Source organism: Urocitellus parryii, chromosome 9 (genome assembly GCF_045843805.1).
Source record: "Urocitellus parryii isolate mUroPar1 chromosome 9, mUroPar1.hap1, whole genome shotgun sequence".
NCBI classification, from domain to species: Eukaryota; Metazoa; Chordata; class Mammalia; order Rodentia; family Sciuridae; genus Urocitellus; species Urocitellus parryii.
The window spans coordinates 11,094,455-11,116,376 of record NC_135539.1 but is presented as its reverse complement, the minus strand read 5'-3'; the positions used below and the strand labels follow the sequence as shown (position 1 = coordinate 11,116,376).

Here is a 21,922-nt window from a genome sequence, read left to right as displayed (position 1 = left end):
AGCTACAACTGAAAATATTTTTTAAAAACCCACAATTATGGTACAGATCCATGAACTGATCTGGATTGTGAAGGAATTTAAGTGTCATACTCTAATATTATGCCAATACTAAATATTATAATCCAAGCTTCTTTCACTACATACTTGAATGAAATCAACATGAACTGCAATGTGACACATGCACTCAATCAGCCTCAACAAAATCAACATACGCATCTCTTTCTATGCTCTGGACACACATATTCTTTCAGAACCATGTCGTCAATCACCTGAGCAAAAAAGGATAAGCTGCAAGCTCAAGTGAATGATTACTCTTCACACCTCACACATCCTGTTCAGCATACTACCCAAATCATGCTTTTTCAATGATCTGTGCCTGATACCTATAGACAACCTTCGTAATGTTCCTTCAGAATACACTAGAAAAAGACAACAGATTCCAAATGCAGCTGAACAGTGAAGTAACCCCAGGGAAATGCTGCCAGCACACACAACTGCCAGCTCTTGCAAGACCTTACTTGGGTTTTGTTTTTCTGCTATTTCTATTGGTACAATACAGTTATACATAATGATGGATTTGCTGTTAAATATTCACACATGCACAGTGTTAACAACACAATTTGACTAACATCACTTCCCAACATTTCTCCCCTCCCTCTCATCCTTGTACCCTTTAGTCCCTTTCCTCTACTGATCTCCCTTTGATTTTCATGAGATCTAACCCCCCACTTTTCTTTTCCTTCTTCCCATCTAGCTTCTGTATAAGAGAAAATATACCACCCTTGTCCTGAATAACTTATTTTGCTTGACAAAATAGTGTTCTCAAGTTCCATCCATTTTCCTGCAAATGACATAATTTATTTTGTCTTTATGGCTGAATAAAACTTCACTATATACACCACATTTTCATTATCTATTCATCCACTGATGGACACCCAGGCTGGTTCCATGATTTGGCTACTGTGAATTGTGCTACTATAAACATGGTATGCATGTATCACTGCAGTGAGATGATTTTAATTCTTCAGGACACATACTGAGGAGTGGTAGAGCTGGGTCATATGCTGGTTCCAGGCCTAGTCTTTTGAGGAAGCTCCATACTGATCTCCATAATGGTTGTACTAATTTATAGTACCATCAATAGTGCAAAAGTGTTTCTTTTTCTCTACATTCTCGAGTATTTATTATTTATTATTATTAATTGGGTAATTTGATTTTTTGATGTTGAGTTCTATAATTTATATATTCTAGATAGTAATTCTCAGTCAGAAAAGGAGCTACCAAAAATTTTCTCCAATTCTGTAACTTCTCTTCACATTCCTAATTGCTCCCTTTGTTGTGCAAAAGCTTAATTTGATACCATCCATTTGTTAACATTTATTCACACTATTTCCTGAGCCATAGGGCTCCTACTGAGAAGTTGTTGCTATGTAACAGGCTGGAGTGACGACCCTGTATTTTCTTCTAGCAGAGTTTCTGGTCTAATTCCTAGGTCCTCAATCCATTTTTTTTTTTTTTAAGCTGTCAGTGGACCTTTATTTTATTTATTTATATGCAGTGCTGAGAATCAAACCCAGTGTCTCACACATGCTAGGCAAGTACTCTAACTCTGAGCCATAATCCCAACCCCCTCAATCCATTTGAGTTAGGGTTAGGTTTTGTGCAGAGAGAGAGATGGGGAGGGGGGGGTCTAGTCTCATTCTTCTACATGTGGATAAACAGTTTTCCCAGCACCATTTATTTAAAAAGCTCTTTTCTCCAATATATGTATTTGGCAACTTTGTCAAGGATCAGGTGACTACAGATGGCTGGATCTGTCTGTCTTCTATTCTATACCACTGAAGCCTCGCTTTGTTCTGTCTCACCAAGGCAGCTGTCTTCCCCCCACTCACAGAGGTTTCTCACAGCCTTACTTCCGAATCACCCACTTTCTCCTGGAACGGTCCTCGCTCTTAGTGATGAGGCCCTCCAGAAGGCAGCAAAGACCTCCTGTTATCACAAATCAAGCACTTGCTTTGCTCAGTCTTCTTCAAAGGTCGGCATTATCATGGTGCCAACTGGACCCTTCCTTCTTCCAGATAACCCAGGTATCCATTCCCCCCTACTATGGCCTTCCTCTCCTGGTCCTAACTGCGTCACCCACAGGTGGTCCACCAGCACCCCTACACTCAGCTCCACTTGTCCAAAAGGGAACATAGATCCTCCAACTTCCTCCTCGTGATGTTTCTTTCTGTTACTAATGGTAACACCAAGATTCTGTCCTCTGAAGGATTTCCTTCCCATACCCTCCGCTTTCCCACTTCCAACTCGGTCTCAAGGACCAGTTCACCTTTCCTCCACAACACCACTAGAACCCACCTCTCCCTTTCACATTTTCTGCCTCTTATTCAGGTCTCCTCACAGTACTTTTACTTGTTTAGCATTGCAATTTGCCTCTTTTAAAAAAACTTCAAATGAAAAAAAAGGTATATAGAACCCCATTTCAACATTACTTCCTCAGGAAGGCCCTGCTGGGTGCCACCCCTCCGTATCAGGTACTCTAGTTCCTAACACGTGTGCTTCTTCCTAAGTACTTTTCCCTTTGAGTGACTGTGTAAATGCCTTTCCCCCACCACCGTCTAGAAGTCCCAGCACAGAGTTCAGATATGTTAAGAGCAATGCAGCAAAGGATGATGAAATTTGTAGATTCTTTTCCATTGCTGCCAACAAACAAAATATATCCAATATAAGAAAATCAAGAAAAAGTAGATTATTCAACACTTACATCCAACTTAAGCAGCTTTTCAATAATAAGCTCCAGAATTTCACGTCTCAAGGTTGGAAAATACACACTTATCCTTAGTAAGTTATGAACATAACACTCCTAAAAGCATAAAACAAAAAATACACATTTCAACAGAATGTTTATTATATAAGCAAAACATAAATTATATCTTTATATGTTTAAACACAAATAAGATTATCTAACAATACAAAAATTTTACTGTTTCTACATTACATTCAGCATAATTTAATCACTCCAATTATTCCAAGTAAACTGAATCTATAATTTACATACTTTTACAGTGTTTTATCCTTTTATCCTTTTTACATGAATCTCATGTAATTTATACATTTATTGTACACAGCAGGCCAGGTGTGGTGGCACACACCTGTGAACCCAGCTACTTAGGAGATTGAGACAGGAAGATTACAAGTTCAAGGTCAGACTGAGCAATTTAGTGAGACCTTGTCTCAAACTAAAAAAAAAAAAGGCTGGGGATGTAGCTCAGTGGTAAAGCACCCTGAGTTCACACCCCACTATACTGCGAAAAATAAAGTGTAAAACAGTTTTAATATACTCAGAGCTGTGTGATCATCACCATGTTCAATTTTGAAACATCACCCTAAACAGAAACCCGATGTCCTAGCAGTCCATCCTTAAGCAGCTACTTTCTATTAATTTGTGTATTCTAGATATGTCATATAAGTGGATTCATGTGGTCATCTGTAATGTTTCTAAGGTTCACTCATATTATAGCCTGTATTTATTTGCTGAATATTTTGTTGAACCAATCTAACATGTTTTGTGAGTCTGTAAACATTAAATTTGTTTCTACTTTTAGGCTGTTGTGAATATAATGTTGCTATGAACATTCACATATAAGTTTAGTTTTGGTAGACTTATTTTCATTTATCTTGGGTACACAGTGGAAACAATGAAGCCATATAGTAATTCTACATTTAACTTTCTGAAGAAATTACCAAGACTGTTTTCCACAGGACTGCACCATTTCAGTTTTCTAGCAATGGACGAGTTCCAGGTTCTACCTATCCTTACCGTTGCTTATTCCTGTGGTGGTCTTATCATGGCCATGCTAGCAGGCGTGAAGCAGTGCTGATCTACATTTCCCTGATGGGTAATGACGCTGAGCTTCTTTTCACTGTGTTGTAAGTTGGGTTTTGTTTGCTTTTTTTTTTTTTAATAGATAAAAATCCTTTATCAGACACCTGATTTGCAAATATTTTCTCCCATTATCTGGAGTGTTTTCTTATTTTCTTGAAAGCATCCTATGAAGCAAACCATTTAATTCTGAAGTCTAATTGATGAATTTTTTCTTTGTTGCTCATGCTTCAGACATCACATCCAGAAACTGTTGCCTGATTCAATGCCATGAAAACTTACACATGTTTTCTTCTAAGTCCTTTCTGACTAGGTTTTGGTTTTCTTGCTTTTGTTTATGTTTGTTTTTTTATAAAACTAGGGACTGAACTCAGGGATGCTCTACCACTGAGCTACCTCCCCAGGCCTTTTTATTTTGATAGGGTCTCCCTGGGTTGCTAAAGCTGACCTCGAACTTGGGATCCTCCTACCTCACTCAGATTCCAGAGTAGCTGGGATTAGAGGCCTGCACCACCCACCCAACTTTCAAACAGTTTTGTTATTTTTAGGGCTCTTATCCATCTTGAGATTTTTTTATATGCTGATATCCATACACTTCATTCTTTTGCCTACGAATATCCAAATACATTAGCTCTAGTAGGTTTTTTTTAATGGATTCCTTAAAATCCACAAAAAGGTTATATTTAAGTTTTATTTCTTCCCTTTTTTTCCGTCCTTTTTTTTGGGGGGGGGCAGTTCTGGGGATTGAACATAGAGGTGGCCTATCACTGAGCTACACATCCATCCCTTTTTTTAATTATTATTTTTTTGTAGTTGTAGATACACAACATGCCTTTCTTTTCTTTCTTTTTTTTCTTTTAATGTGGTGCTAAGGATCTAACCCAGTGCCTCACACATGCTAGACAAGTGCTCTGCCACAGAGTTACAGCCCCAGCCTACACACCCATCCCTTTTTGTATTTTAAGAGTGGGTTTAACTAAGTTGTACAGGCTGGCCTCAAACCTGTGATCCTCCTGCCTCAGTCTTCCAAGTAGCTATCTTCCAGTAATTCTTGTCTATGTACAGGCTGAGCCTGTGCTTTCCATCTGGATTCTTTGCAATTCTTTTCTTGCCTAAATGCCCTGGTTAGATAGGTGGCAAGAATAGGTACCCCGTGGTGTACATGTACATAGTCACAGCTTCTCAGGAAGTTGAGGTAGCAGGATGGCTTGTGTCTGGGTAACATAATGAGACACCACTGCGAAACAGAAACAAAAGCAGATATCCTTGTTCTGTTCCTCATGTTAGGGAAAACTGGTCTCGAACCATTGAGTCTGATGATAATCTGTGGGTTTTTCATAGATGACCTTTATCAGATTAAGAAAATTCCCTTCTGCTTTTGACCTGAAAGGGTTAGAGTGTTTGTCAAATACTTCTGCATCTGCTGAGGGGACCATCTGATTTTCATTGTTTTATTTTTTTTTTAACATTTTTTGGAAGTAGTTGGAAACAATACCTTTATTTTATTTATTTTTTATGTGGTGCTAAGGATCGAACCCAGGGCCTCAAATATGCTAGACAAGCACTCTACGCTGAGCCACCATCCCAGCCCCTCTATTCTTTATTTTACTGATACAGTGTATGTTAATTTATTAAATCAGCCTTATTTGCTTATGGTACATAAATTGTCTTAAGTTGCTAAAATCAGTCTGCTAGTATTTTTTGAGAATTTTTGCATCTATTTTCATAAACAATATGGTAGTTTACAATGTTTCACTTGAAGCACACTATCACAAATATTAACAAAAGTTATTAACTACTTATTTAACATGTTAATACTTTAGGGAAAACTCTATGCTTAAAAGGTAACCACTGTCATTTATCAAAACCTACACCAATATATAAATATTGAACAGGGCTGGGTGGGAATAGAGCTCAATAGTAAGGCACTCGCCTAGCATGTGCAAGACCCTCAGTCCCATCCTCAGCACTGCGGGAGGAAAAAAGAAAGTTGCACAAATACTTAGGCAGAAATTTTGGGTGTGGGGGGGTTACTGGGAATCAAATTCAGAAATGCTTTACCACTGAGCCACATCCCCACCCCTTTTTGTTTTTTGAGACAGGGTCTCAGCCAAGCACGGTGGCGCACACCTGTAATCTCAGCAGCTTGAGAGGCTGGGACAGGAGGATCACGTTCTAAGCCAGCATCAGCAATTTAGTGAGGCCCTAAGCAACTCAGCAAGACCCTGTCTCTAAATAAAAATATAAAAAGGGCTGGGGAATGTGGCTCAGTAGTTAATTGCCCCTGAGTTCAATTCCCAGTACCAAAAAAAGAAAGAGAGAGACAGGGTCTCCCTAAGTTGCTTAGGGCTTCATTAAATTGCTCAGGCTGGCCTTAAACTTGTGATCCTCCTACCATAGCCTCCTAAGTCACTGTGATTACAAATGGGCACCACCATGCCCATCTACTTACACATAATTTATTTACACAAGGCTCTGCTTTCATATTCAAATTAGGCATGCTTACAATTAGTAACATATAAACTGCTATCTTCTAGTAATTCTTGTCTATATAAACATTAAGCCTCTAAAGATATTTCTCAAATGGACTCTGACCATTTAAGAGAAATCCTCAGTAGACACTTGCTAAGAAAAAAATCTGAATGAAATTCCTATTCCAAAGCCAGCATCAGCAACTCAGCATGACCCTGTCTCTAAATAAAATATAAAAAGGGCTGGGGATGTGATTCAGTGGTTAAGCACCGCTGGGTTCAATCCCTGGTACTCTCCCCCCCCCCCAAAAAAAGAGAAAAGAAAAGGAATTAACTTTAGAAAGCAATTTTTAAGAAAAAGACACAACACCACATAAAACAATCTTTCCATTATTTCTGCCATGAAAAAAATCTCTTACCAATGTTCTCTCTGATTTTCTAACAAATGGAAATTTTTCCACCAGTATTGGCATAAGAAACCATGGTGTCCTATTTAAAAAAAAAAAAAAAAAAATTCAATCAATCCATGTTAACTAAATTTTCTAGAAAGGAACATTTTTCCTCTAAGAGCAAATATGGATAGATCACAAGGGAAAAAAGAACCCCTATACCTCAAACAATTCAAAATTAAAATGAATGCAGTTTCAGAGAAAATCTAAATTAACTTAGGGAAAAATAAGCTTTACTAACTTTAACATCGATAGTAAATCAAAGGGAAAGCTTTTCCTCTACAAGTTTTAACAGAGCTTCAGTTTAAAAATCAAAATATTCCACATGATATTTTTATAGATTTATACACATATATCTACGTCTACCTATTTTATATATATATGTATATATAATATATATACACACACACACTTTTCAAAAAGGGAAAATAAATCATCAACTTGCATATAAGTTAAACAATAAACCTACAGAGGAAACTAGAAGTCCACCCCTCCAAAAGAAACCCACAAACCTGCAAAGCTTTTCTTAGAACTGCAATTTTTATTCATAATGGCATGACACAAATACAGAGGTTTCTCATTGAAAATATTTGGATAGCACATCTGTTGAAGATAAAAGCAAAATTCCAACCACTATACAAAAATTGGGGGAGAATCTGCATAGAAGTTTTTTAAATAATTAGATAATGAATAGAAAACAGAAAAATCATTTTTTGCAAAAATGTGATTTCATCAACAAAATGCAAAAACCACACCATACCACTTGAGTTTTGGTGCTAATTTGCATTTTATAATTTCCTACTAATTGATTATAATTTGCTTTCTTTCTCTTTACAGCACTGCGGATTGGCCCAAGGGCCTTGCACATGCTAGGCAAGCACCCAGAGCTACGTCTCTGGTCTAACCATAATATCTTAAGTATTAAACACTACTATTGAAAAATATACTCACGATGGGACATATCTTGCTATTATTTGCAAGGCTCTGTGACATGTGTCAAAATTTGCAGGAAGATCTAAAAGGAGAAAAGTTAAGAGCATGAACATCAACACAATACTTAAAACTAGGAAGATGAAAGCACTTGCTAAGCAAAATTGAAGATCTTTTTTAAAAAATATTTATTTATTTATTTTTATGTGGTACTGAGGATCGAACCCAGTGCCTCATGCCTGCGAGGTAAGCGCTCAACCACTGAGCTACAACCCAGCCCCCAAACTGAAGATCTTATGAGATAAATTGTTTCAAGATTTTTCTCTATAACTCACTATCAACGAAGATTAAGTAGACTATATCCGCAATAAATTTATGCCAACCAATTATATAGTAATGCTAAATGTATTAAATGTATCAAAAAGATTCTACCAAAGGTTATCATTTGTTGCCATCTACTTAATAGAACAGGTGCAAATATATTCTATCACTAAGGGTATATTCTCTAAGATGGCATTTTTTGCTTTAATCCTTTTTTTATACTTACTATCATCTTCATCATCAGAATCTGAAACATCTATGTCACCTTCCTTAATGATCACTCGGGCTTTTAAAAGAAAAAAAAAATATGTCACAGACTTAGACAATAATCAGCTATACCAAAAAAAAGCTGTTTCTCCATAGTCCAAACTAAGTACAATGATTACATTTACAACCAAAAGGAAAAAAAATAAGTAAAGCAACTTGACAGTTTTGTTTTTGCAGTACTGGAAATTGAACCCAGGAGCACTCTACCTATATCCCCAGACCTTTTTTATCTTGAGACAGGGTCTCATTAAGTTGCCTAGGTTGGCCTCAAACTGATGATCCTTCTGCCTCAGCCTCCAAAATCATTCGGTTTACAGGCATGTGCCACCTCACCCAGCTTAATCATTTTTTAATACCTTTATTTATTTATTTTTAAGTGGTATTGAGGATCGAACCCAGGGCCTCGAGTGTGCTAGGCGAGCACTCTACCACTGAGCTACAACCCCAGCCCTGGATCATTTTTAAACAGCTACAAATTCCTAATCGAGTTCTAAGACTGTCAGTGATTCACTAAAGCAATTTCAATTCAACAAAATCGTAGCTCAACATGAATCCAGATGCCTCCACAGGGAACAAATGATCAGAATGCTAACTTACACCCTGGAATCTTCCATGGTGAAAAAATGTCAGTATGAAAGGAGAAGAAAATATTTTTATTAACAGGGTTTTTATTTTTTTAACACACACACACACACAAACATGTGCACACACTGCCTGCTTACTGCCTACAGGTGATATCCTATACTACCTCAGAACTGTCAGCAAGGCAGCCATCAGCAGATGTAACCCCTTGACCTTGGGCCAGAACTGTGGGCCAAAATAGAAAGAGAGGAAAGAAAAAAGGGAAGAAGGGAGAGAGAAGAAAAGAGTAACCACTTACGGGGTACAAAATGAGAAGCAATCATGCTGAGACATGGTCTGAGGAAGACTGTCTGTGCTGAAACAAGGTGACCAAGAAAAGCCAAATACTCCTCCACCACCGTCTGACTTCTATTCAACCAAGGCAATCTCTGGTGTTGGGTGAAGATAATGAAAACAGTTCACTGGTACTCACTATTTTCAAAGTAGTGAATCAATAAGTAAAATAAATGGTAAACTTACCAAAAGAATGTTGATAAGCTGCTCGAAGTCTTTTGTCAAATACATGATAGAGGAGCGGAATTCCAGCAGCCAGTTAATAATCTGGTCATCCTTTAATGAAACAAAGAAAAGTATTTTCAAAATCACAAATCTTCTAAGTAACAGAAAATGTATCTACTTTGTATTGGTCAGTTGTTGATAACATTTCAATTAGTGACTGAAGAGCTGAGAACTGTGCTGCATGCCTGTACTGCCAGCGACTCAGAAGGCTGAGACAGGAGGATTGCAAGTTCAAGGCTAGCATGGGGGCTGGGGATGTGGCTCAAGCGGTAGCGCGCTCACTTGGCATGCGTGCGGCCCGGGTTCGATTCTCAGCACCACAAACAAAGATGTTGTGTCTGCCAAAAACTGAAAAATAAATATCAAAAATTCTCTCTCTCTCTCTCTCTCTCTCTCTCTCTCTCACCCCTCTCTCTTTTTTTTTTTTTTTTTTTTTTTTTAATATTTATTTTTTAGTTCTCGGCGGACACAACATCTTTGTTGGTATGTGGTGCTGAGGATCGAACCCGGGCCGCACGCATGCCAGGCAAGCGCGCTACCACTTGAGCCACATCCCCAGCCCCTCACCCCTCTCTCTTAAAATAAATAAATAAATAAATAAAATAAAAAATTTTCTCTCTCTCTCTCTGTCACCCCCCTCTCTCTCTCTTTAAAAAAAAAAAAAAGGCTAGCATGGGCAACTCAGTGAGACCCTATCTCAAATTTAAAAAGGCTGGGGGTGTAGCTCAGGCCCTAGTATGCACAGGAATTGGATTTAATTCCAGTATAGTAAAATATTAAAAAAATAATATTTAAACTAGGTGAAAAAAGGTCACAAATTTGCAATTAAGCCAAAATTTGTGTATCAAAACAGATTAAAAAAAATCACAATAAACTTTACTGTTTTAAAAAAAGGTATTAGAGGGCTGGGGCTCAGTCTCAGCAGTAGCACACTTGCCTGGCATGTGTGAGGCACTGGGTTTAATTCTCAGCAACACATATAAATAAATAAAGGTCTATCAATAACTAAAAAAAATATTTAAAAAAAGAAAAGGTAGTAGAGTAACTCTAAAATACAGGAGAACTAAATTTAATACTTCACCTTGAACATTGTTTGCCCTTTACCAGTGAAAGCACTTCAAATGCTGACATCTGGGACTTTTTTAAATTGTAGAATTTTATCAGATTTAAATGCTAAAAGACCACAAAGGACCAATATCTACCTCTATTCCTCTATCTAAGCTGACTGTAAGGTATGTGGATAGTAGGGATGAGCTGATTTACTACAGTCATCAGCAAATAACTTTTTCTAAATCCATTAGGCTGGCTTTAAAAATGCATTGGAACGTGTTTGTACAAATAAAGGTTCCATTCCACTTTGCCAATAAAACATTTTTCAGGTAATAAAATTAGTGTTCAAAATAATTTTTAGCATCAAGAAAAAAAAAAGAACACCACCCATGTTTAACAGCTTAATGATCAGATTATAGAAAATAGGACTATTTTTGTTGGTGGTGATGCTGCTGTGGCTGGAACACTTGTGCATGTTAAGCATGCAGTTTACCACCGAGCCACACTCCCAGCTCCCAAAAGACATTATTTATATTTATACATATATATATAACATGCAGAGGGAAAAATTATAAGGTAAAGCCCCAATTTGTTAAAGAAAATAATTAATACTTATTAAGACTCAATAGAAGAAATAGGAGTACCATCTAATGAGAAACAGACGTGGTGCTTGACATTGGAAATATATCTTTTTCTAATTCTAAAAACTCAGCAAGATGATTATTTAGTCCCATATTACAGTAGAGGAATCTGAGATTAACAGAGATTGATAAGCAACTTACCCAACCATGAAGTTGATAAAAAACCAGGTCAAACTTGCCTGCTGAGGTCAAATCTAGCTCAGCCCACTCTTCCACAGTACCTTTCTCCATCAATCAAAGGAACTGCCACTTTTCCCCCCACTTTCATCCAATTACTCAGTGCTTTCTATGCCATGAACATGTGACACCAAGCGTTTGAGCATTTTCTCAAAATGAGAAAATTTCCTCATTTCCTCAAATAACATGGCAGGAAAATTAAGTAAATCACAACTCACATTGTGATAATTTTATAATATAACACAACCACTGTGAATAACACTAATGGCAGCTCACTGAGACCAGAGACATAGAGAAGACAAGCCAGGCTGTGTGCAAAAACGAATAAATTCAACATACAATACCACAAAAAAAATAAACACAAATACTGAACAGAGGGGCTACCTCTCAGTGGTAGAGCACTTGCCTAGCATGTATACGGCAACTGCAACCCAGCAATGAAAAGGTAAATAAATAAATACATAAATTATCTATCCTACTCCTTTTCACCAAAAAAAGTGCAAAGATTAGGCATCGTGACGCACACCTGAATCCCAGCAACTCTGGAGGCTGAAAAAGGAGGATTCCAAATCTGAGACCAGACTGGGCAACTTAGAACTTGGGTCAAAAGTTAAAATGCTTGGAGGTGTAACTGAATGGTAAAGTACCCCCGAGTGAAATCCTCAGTACTAGAGGGGAATAAGGTACAAGGACTAGAGATGTAGCTCAATGGTAGAGCACTTGCCTAGAATGCATGAGATCCTGAGTTCAATCCCTGGCACTGCAAAAAAAAATTAAAAGTAAAAATAAAAAATAAACCATTCACAGACTTTAGTGCTTTCACAGTAAACCTTTAGAAGCAAACAACTTGGAACACTCTGCTGAAGTAGCAGACACACAAGGGGTATATCAAGAATCTGCTGATATAAAGCACAGTGGAAAATACACACACACAAAAATTGACCCTCTGTACGTTTGAAAAGAGAAAGTGAGGCTTCAGTTGTCTTTAAATGGTAACACTTTTTAAGGGTAATATTCCTTACAAAGGGAAAAGCATGTTTTCAGAAAACTGAAGTGTTTCAGTATGGCTAAAGAATATGGTGAGCAAGCCAATAGATAAACCGAGAATCAGAAAAAGCTCCAGTCAGGAAGCCAACAATTCAACTGAGTCTGTCTGACAGAGTGAGTAGTTTTGTAGATCACAATAATGGTGCTGATAACAACACTAAACACTAATACTGCACTTACTGTGTACAAGGCAGTGTTCTAAGACTTTAATTAACTCATTACAACAACCTCATGAAATAGGGACTACTTCTGATTCCCATTTTATGGATGAGGACACTGAAGCAAAGAGCAGTAACTTGCCCTTGATCACACAGCTAGTAAGAGAGGCAAGCCAGAGCCTGCTCAAATGAAGCAGATACAGAGGAGCTCTTCCAGAAAAGTCACATGAAAAGGTACAAAAATTAAAGCAGCAACCTCAGGGAATAAAGCCTCTCGTGAAACTGCACACAGAAAAATGTTGCAGGCTGTGCCAAGAAGTTGGCCCTTTATTCTTCCATAGCCTTGAAGTTCTTTAGAAAGGGGAATGACAACGTAAACATGTGCTCTGGAGAGAAGAATCAGGCTTCACTACTAAGGATAAATCTGGGGGGAAGAGGGATACACAGGAAATAGGACCTATAGACCACTAAAAGGTAACAGGAAGGGGCTGGGGATGTGGCTCAAGCGGTAGCGCGCTCGCCTGGCATGCGTGCGGCCCGGGTTCGATCCTCAGCACCACATACAAACAAAGATGTTGTGTCCGCCAAAAACTAAAAAATAAATATTTAAAAAAAAAATTCCTGGGCTGGGGATGTGGCTCAGCGGTAGCGCGCTCGCCTGGCATGCGTGCAGCCCGGGTTCGATCCTCAGCACCACATACCAACAAAGATGTTGTGTCCGCCGAGAACTAAAAAATAAATATTAAAAATTCTCTCTCTCTATCTCTCTCTCTCCTCTCTCACTCTTTCAAAAAAAAAAAAAAAATTCTTGTAAAAGGTAACAGGAAAAATCCAGGTGAAAGAATACCAACAAAATAGAAGATCTGATTTTTTTTTTTATTGATATGAGGGGTGAGAAAGTTCAGAAAGACTCCACAGTTCCTAGTTCAAGAACTGGGTAAGCAATAAAGAGTAAAGCATTAAGAGTCAGTCAGCGTGGTGGGCTGGGATTGTGGCTTGGCAGTAGAGCTTTCACTTAGCACGTTCGAGGCCATGTGTTGAATCCTCAGCACCACTGAATGAATGAATGAATGAATGAATGGATGGATGGATGGATGGATGGTATTGTGTCCAAGTACAACTAAAATATTTTTTTTAAAAAGTCAGTGTGGTGATACACACCTGTAATCCCAGCAGCTCCAGAGGCTGAAGCAGGAGGATTCCAAGTTCAAAGCCAGCCTCAGCAATTCAGTAAGGCCCTAAGCCACTTAGTAAGACCCTGCCTCAAAATAAGAAACTTAAAAAGGGCTGAGGATGCACCCTTAGATGTAATCCCTGTTTTAAAAAAAAAAAAATAGTTAGTTTGGTGGTGACACCTATAACTTCAGTGAATCCAGAAGCTGAGACAGGAAGACCACACATTCATGGCCAGCCTTAGAGCAAGACCCTATCTCAAAATGTAATAAAGCATTAAGAGGAGTTGAATATTTAGCTCAGTAGCAGAGCGTTTGCCTAACATGCACAACGAACCCAGGAAACCTGGCAAGGAAAAAGAAAAAATAAAAGCTTTGGGGTGATGCAGTTCATCAGTAAGCACCCCTGCCTACAGTACTGGGGGTGGGGAGGGAGGGTGGCTACAGAAGAGTAGGTTTGGGAGGGAGATGAGTTTAACTTGCTAATTTGGAGTACCTATAACAATTCTGAATAAATATATCCAACATATAGTTAAGAAACAAGTCTGGAGCCTGAAAGAGCACTATGAGCTACAGAAACAAATTTTGGGGAGCTATCAGGACACCGATTCCAAAGCCATGAGGCATAAGGCAACCAAACAGGAAGAGTGTGCAGTGAGAAAAGGGAGGGAGTTTGGAAATTCAATCAACACCAAAGTTAACAAGCTGTCAAAAGAGTGACCTGAGGGCTGAGTTTGTGGCTCAGAGGTATAGCACTCGCCTGGATTTGATCCTCAGCCACCACATAAAAATAATAAATAAAATAAAGGTATTGTGTCCAACTACAACTACAAACTATACACACACACACACACACACACACACACACATATATATGAAAAAAAGAGTGAATTGAGCTAAGTGATCAGAATAGAGGAGCTACACAGGTACTGAAGGTCAGTTGTTGAGAAGTGGACACCCAACAGTGCCAACTCTATGAAGAATTAGTGTGAGGCTTTAAATTAGCACACTTAAGAAATCACTGGTAACCTCTGTCAGGGTAATTATACCAGTGATAATAGTGGATTGAAATGTAAATGAGGGCTGGGGATGTGGCTCAAGCCGCCTGGGTTCAATCCTCAGCACCACATACAAACAAAGATGTTGCGTACGCTGATAACTAAAAAATAAATATTAAAAAAATTCTCTCTCTCTCTCTCTCCCTCTCCTCTCCCCTCTCTTTAAAAAAAAAAAAAAAGAAAAGAAATGTAAATGAGAAATGAGGAAGCACAGGTTGTCAACAGGAACAAAACAACAGCTAACAATTATATTATAAAGTCCGTACTTTGGGTCAGAGGCTGTTCTACTGTTTCTTGTATATTAACTCATTGAATACTCTTTTAAAACCTCCATGTTGAAAAAAACCTCTATTATTATCCTGATTTTTCAGTATATCTGTCATCCACCAGCTAGATGCCAACAACACCCCTCTCTCCCAATTATGACAACCACAAATGTCTCCAATCTTTGCTAAATTGTCCTTTGGGTGGTCAAACTGTCAAGCCTAGTTGAGAACTACTGGGTTAAAGTAAGATGGGATTATAGAGAAGTTCTGAGGACAGAATAGCACCAAAAGTATAAACTAATGCCTGTCAAAGTGGCAATGACTTTGCTATTGGCCAAAGGAAAGTTACCTTTATGTTTGGATCTGACAGCTGGTTCTTCAACAACTCAAAGTCATTTGTTTCACCCTAAAGGAGAAAGGGAAAAAATTCATTATACTCATGGTTTCTTGTAAAATAGAACTTTTACCTATACCTTAACATGAGATGGACTGCAAAAAAATAGACCTTATAACTTTCACATCCCTTGTTACTATAAAATCACGACTTCAAAAATTTGAAAACTCGGGGCTGGGGTTGTGGCTCAGTGGTAGAGTACTTGCCTAGCAAGTGTGAGGCACTCCGTTCAATCCCCAGCACCATGTAAAAAAACTAAATAAATAAAATAAAGGTATTATGTCCATCTACAACCAAAAATATTTTAAAAAATTGTTTTTGGAAAAACTCATGTTAGTGGGAAAGGGGGATCAGAAAAAAGCAAATGACAAGTAATTCAGAAGCCATTCATATTTAGCTACACTTTGTACTGACATTTGAATATTACAGTTGATATTCTTGAGAATTCTCAAAATAAAGGGGAGAGAAGCACTATACTGATCTAACACAAAGGGAACTAAGACAGTAAACATTCAAATGTATGGATACTATATATAAATTTACAGTCATTTATGTTTTGTTTCTACTGTGGAGACCTAGTAGAATAACCTGTAAACTAACATAAAAACACCAACTGTTTATAACACTGAGGCAGGAGGATAGAAAGATGGAAGCCAGGACAATGTAGTTAGACCCTGTCTCAAAATAAAAAATGAAATGGCTGGGGACGTAGCTTAGTGATAGAGCACTTGCCCAGCATTCACGAGGCCCTGGGTTAAAACTCTAATACTGGTAAAGAAGGGGCTAGGGAGATAGCTCATTGGTAAAGCACCTGCCTAGCACGCATGAGACCATGAGATCAATCCCCATCACCACGTAAAAAATAAACAACAATAAAAATGATATTTTAAAAAAAAAAGCAATTAATTTAAAAAATAATTCTGGTAAAGAAAAGTTAACACAAAAACAAAAATATCTATTTGGTTTATTGTTCCAAAATAGTGCTTAGGTAATTAATTTCTTAAGAAATAAAATGTTCTAACACTTATAAATGTTTGCAAGAAATACTAGTATAGCATTGCTGAGGTAATTAATTTCTTAAGAAATAAAATGTTCTAACCCCTATAAATGTTTGCAAGAAATACTAGTACAGCATTTGAAACTTTAAAACCTCAGCAAAGATTTTATTACTCTAATTTTGAGAAGCATCATACATATTATTAAATATTTGATTGCAATATTGGTACCTAAAATTCATTTTTAAATGTACAGAGGGTCTTTCTTTTATTGGCACTGGGGATTGAACCCAGGGCATTGTTCATGCTAAGCATTTGCTCTAATACTGAGCTACATCCCCATCCTTACATTGGTCTTTAGTTTTAAAGCTATTGCTGTATTTGTGACCAACAAAATCAAACCTCACATGTCATCTCCTCTTACCTTTTTGTATTTCAGCAACACTTCTGAAACCGTTCCACCAAACCGAACGGTTTTTCTTGGAGGAGAATTGAAGAAATCATTCTCTAATGCAAGCATATCTGAAATCCTGTAGAATCAAGATTACCACTACTAAGTTCATAACACAGAAAAATAAAAAGTATAATAGGCACAGCTAGAGATACAGCTTAACAGTAGTGTCTGCCCAGCATACATGAGTCCCTGAGTTAGATACCCAGCACTGTAAAAAAAATAATAATAATAGCCATCATTTACTGAGCCAACAACCTTTTCTTGCAAGACTATGCTAAGGTTTCTTAAATGATCTCCACTTTTATTCCCCAAAAAAAACATTCTTCACTCAATGAAAATGGTCTTCCTGCTGCACTTGGAATAAGAATCCAAATTCCTACAATAATCCTACAAGATCAAATATCAATCTGACCCCTGCCTACCTCTCTGACCTCATCTTCAACCACTTGTTTTACTGTAGGCATAGCGTCTTTTCTGATCTTCCAACCTGTCAAGCTGGTTCCATTTCACTTGCTATTCACTACATCAGAAACACTTGTCATTCAAGCTGCAGCTCAAATGCTGGAGGCCTTCCCCATCAGAACTCTAATGTACCCTACCTCTCCCTTATACCTCCCATTCCCGTTGTACTTCTTCACAACATTGATCACCATCTGAAATCATCTCACTCATTTATTTACTGGACTATTTACTGTCCCACTGGCACACTGTAAGCACTATTGAGAGCAAGAACTTTAGTCTCTGGATATCCATTGTTTCCAGTGTCGAGCACAGTTTAAGTCTGCACTCAATAAATGATGGTGAGAGGGTGCCAGTGGTGCACACTTGTAATCCCAGCTACTCTAGGCGGAGCCAAGGAAGATGGCAAGTTGTCGCCCAGCCTGGGCAATTTAGCAAGACCTTGTCTCAAAAAATAAAAAGGGCTGAAGTTTTAGTTCAATGGTAGAGCACGCCTGGGTTCAATACCAGTGCTACAAATAATTACATAAATATGAATATTGGGATAAATGTTTTACAAGGTTTGCTTATTTAAACAGAGCAAGGGGGGGGGGAACGGCATTCTACTCACTCTGAAGTTAAACCCCAGGTGTTTTACAGGGGTTAAGGACTTTTTTAAAGTCGAGCAAAATAAAACTGTTAACATACATAGGTGTGTTGAAACATTTCAAATCAATTTTTAGGATCTGTCATCAGTGACAGCATTCAGCTGAAAACCCACCACCTAGAAAACGCTTGAGGGAAGAGGTCAGAAGCAAAGGCAGTGTCTAGGCCTGGGACCCACTGAGGGAGCCCAGAGGGATGAATGGGGGATACCGGGCTAGAGAATGGACTCGTTTGTCCCTCCCATCTCCATTACCCACGAGGCGGGAATGCGCTCACTTTTCGCGGACCTGAAATGATCCTCTATCCCTGCTCCCTCCCCGCACCATTAGCTTCTTCCCAGATCCTTTCGGATCTGCTCCCCCAACCCAGGTCCCGAGCTTTGGTCCCACAGTCACAGACGCCAGCGGCCCGAATCTTACCCAGTCCGTGTCGTGACCGCTGAGGCTGAAGCGGCTCCCTCCCCCGGCAACCGCGTGTGAAGTAGCTGGGCCGCCATCGCCAGCAACTTGCGCGACTGCTGCGCTTCGCCCGGAAATCGTGCTCTTTCCAGGCACCTCTCCTCCCCTGAGCCTCCGACCCGGAAGTCGCTCTGGCGAGCGGCGGCTTTCGACCAATCAGAGCCCCTATGTGGGGAAAGCTTAGTGATGCCGCGGAGCTAGAGCGCCGCCGCCCCGCCCGAGGCCCCTCCTTCTCCTCGGAGGACTTTCTCTGCCCTAGCGTTGTGGGCGTGTTCCCGGCCTCTTTGCTCTGGGCAGAAAGGAAACCTCTGCAGGGATCTGAGGACCTCAGAAAAAGTGCCGAGACACCAAAGGAGCGCTAAGCCGTGGCTGGGCTCCGCCGAGTATTAATTTTGCGGAGTCAGAACCTCCCTCAATTAAACAGAAGAAACTGCGGCCCTGTAATCAACCCAGACCCCGCAGAGGAAGGGGACTGGAACCCTACCGCGAGTCCCTGGAGCCTGGCCGCGTACCATCCTTAGGGGCGCCCAGAGGAGGAACGCAGTCATCCCGACCCACCGAGCCGGGAGAGGCTTTTCCACGCAAAGGGAACCGCAGAGGCCAAGGCCTGCGGACTGCCCTTCCCCTCAGGACCTAAGAGGGGGAAAGAGGGCTTTGGGAAACTGTGTAGAACTATCAATGCATAAAACCAGCTACAGCAACTTGTGAAATATAAAGCCTAGTTAGTTCTGTTTTCAACAGTGTGAAATCACTAACTTTCTGCTGTCTCCAGTTGACAATGCTTTGGAGTTCCAGGAAAATATTAGAAAATATTGTCTCGGTCCCAAGAACAGAGACAATAACTGCCCTTTAGCTCACAAGGGCACTTCAAGAGAGCTGTTTTCCCAAAATCTCTTCCACTCCACCCCCAAAACAAAAGCAAAATAAATACAGTTCATGGGCACAACTCATGTCAGTAGAAGTGGAACTAAACTCTCATGCAATTCATTTCATTATTTCGTTTTAAAAGTTGAACGTGTGAAAAAGAATGTTATTTTAAAAAGAACACCTGTGAATGTGCCATTCAATGTAAGAATAGATTAATCTGCACTATTGAAACTTCTCCTAAATATAATTTCCTCCATGCTTTTCTCTCAAAGGTAATCACTATCCTGATTTTTAAAAATCATTTTGTTTTTTTATGTAAATACCCCATATATTCCTAAACAATGGTTTTTGTTTTGTTGGTTTTGATGTTGGGGATTGAACCTAGGACCTAGAGCATGCACAGCCTCTACCACTGAGCTACACACCCAGCCACCCATGTACTATTCATTTTTGCTTATCTTTAAATTTTTAAAAATTATTTCCGGGGCTGGGGATGTGGCTCAAGCGGTAGCGCGCTCGCCTGGCATGCGTGCGGCCCGGGTTCGATCCTCAGCACCACATACCAACAAAGATGTTGTGTCCGCCGAGAACTAAAAAATAAATATTAAAATTCTCTCTCTCTCTCTCTCTCTCTCTCTCTCTCTCTCTCTCTCTCTCTCTCTCTCTCTCTCTCTCTCGTCTCTTCAGTATACCTCGATACTCTAATAGGTAGCTTGAGTCTGGGGGTACGAGAAGCCATCCTGGAGCTGGTTTAAAGGTAATTAAAGTCCATCTCTTTAACTCAAACTCCCTTTGGATTTCTCACGTTGCCGAACCTTCACCTATGAAACCTGAGCTGGCCGAGGGCTAAAGATTTTTTTTCCCCCCTCTGAAGTACTGGAGGTTGAATAATGTGGGATGCTCTACCACTGAGTTACACCCACAACCTTTTTTTTTTTTTTTTAAGACAAATCTTACTAAGTTGCCAAGGCTGTCCTAAAACTTTAGATCCTTCTGCCTCAGCCTCCTGCTTCCTGGGAATTATAGGCAAGCGCCATCATGCCTGGCTCTGAAAGATGAATTTCACAACAATCCCTAAAGTAGTTCTTTTATTTAAAGCCTTTGGCTTACAAGCAACAGAAACTAACTAGCTAGCTTACGCAGAAGAGAATTGTTCTAAGGATACAAGAAAATCATAAAGCATCAAAAGAGAATTTTCCATGAACCAAATTTTAGTCTAATGCCCTCCTATAATCCAGTTAACACTGGCTAGAATGCTAGGTGTGATGGCACACACTTGTATTCCCAATTACTCTGGAGGGTGAGGTATGAGGATCTCAAGTTTAAGGCCAGACTGCACAACCTAATGAGACCTTGATACAAAATAAAAAATAAAAAAGGCTGGAAATGTAGCTCAGTGGTTGATTGCTTGCCTAGCATTTGCAAGGCTGGGATTTAATCCCTAGTACTGACAACAAAACCAAAACATTAATTTAGAGCCTTCCTCCACATTACAGAGAAGTATAAAGTGGTTTCACTTCTCAATGTTGGCACTATGGATAGTTTGGGCCAAATAATTCTGTTGTCAGGGGAGGGGGGCTGTCCTGTGAATTCTAGCTTTTTAGCACACTCCCTGGCCTCTAGAATATGGTAGCACTCCCTTCCTCCCTCTTGTGACAAGGAAAAAAGTCTCTAGACATTGTCAAATGTCCCCTGAGGGGCAAAATTGTTCCAGGCAAAAACCATGTGTATAAACAAACATATTTGAAAAAAATTGGCACTGTAATCCCAGTGGCGGAGCCTGAGACAGGAGGATTGCAAGTTCAAAGCCAGCCTCAGCAAGCAATTTAGCTAGACCCTGTGGGTGGGGATGTGGCTCAGTGGTGAAGGGCCCCTGAGTTCAGTCCCCGGTACCAAAAAAAAAAAAAAAAAAAAAGAAAGAAAGAAAGAGAACAAGAAAGTAAAACAAAATATACAAAATGCAATAGTCATAAAATTTCCATTTTTGCTTTAATATCCTTAGGGTACATAGACAATACTAAAAGAAAAAACTTTAAACAAATTGAATTTAATAGAGTTTAATTGAGCAAAGAACAATTCATTAATAGAGTAGACCTCAGAACCAGAACAAGTTTAGAGAGCTCCAGCCTACAATGTGGTCCGGCACCTTTTATGGACAAAAACCAGAAATAATGTCCAGAGACAGCTGGATTGCTTGCAGTTCCGGGTCATTTGCCTTATTTGAACATGGTCTGATCAGCATCCATCTGTGATTGACTGAAGCTTGGCTGCTGCCCTTGGCTCAGATTCAGCTATGTTACAAAAGTTTACTCCTAAGATAGGCTTTCAGTTAGCTTACGGACCAGTTAGGTTTTAGTTCCTTACATAAGCACTCAAGTGCAGAGGCATCCTCAAGCCAAACTGAACAGTCAGTTATTCATTTACCATTTCATTCTGCTAGAAAACCATAGTAAAACTATACAAAAGATGGATGCTGTTTAATTCCTATTTGAAATGTTTTTCAGCTATTTACTAAAAGGATGGTCTTCCTGCCCACAAAAAATTCCTTAGGGACTGGGGTTGTGACCCAGTGGTACAGCACTCACCTAGCACATGTGAGGCACTAGGTTCGATCCTCAGC

The 21,922-nt window shown here is 39.3% G+C and overlaps 1 protein-coding gene across 2 annotated transcripts in view; it reads right to left on the bottom strand.

The window, feature by feature from the left end:
• Rrn3 (RNA polymerase I transcription factor RRN3) overlaps positions 1 to 18,516 on the bottom strand; it is a 35,047-nt gene extending 16,531 nt beyond the window's left edge. For both annotated transcript variants that reach the window (XM_026409264.2, XM_026409265.2), the window contains exons 1-9: positions 18,397 to 18,516; positions 16,844 to 16,949; positions 15,380 to 15,436; positions 9,423 to 9,512; positions 9,202 to 9,331; positions 8,281 to 8,340; positions 7,755 to 7,818; positions 6,774 to 6,843; positions 2,765 to 2,863 (exon numbers count right to left, since the gene is read on the bottom strand). In XM_026409264.2, coding sequence (XP_026265049.1) covers positions 2,765 to 2,863; positions 6,774 to 6,843; positions 7,755 to 7,818; positions 8,281 to 8,340; positions 9,202 to 9,331; positions 9,423 to 9,512; positions 15,380 to 15,436; positions 16,844 to 16,949; positions 18,397 to 18,473 — 753 coding nt within the window. In that variant the 5' untranslated portion in view covers positions 18,474 to 18,516. The remainder of the gene's footprint in view (positions 1 to 2,764; positions 2,864 to 6,773; positions 6,844 to 7,754; positions 7,819 to 8,280; positions 8,341 to 9,201; positions 9,332 to 9,422; positions 9,513 to 15,379; positions 15,437 to 16,843; positions 16,950 to 18,396) is intronic.
• Between the last annotated feature and the right edge of the window lie 3,406 nt (positions 18,517 to 21,922).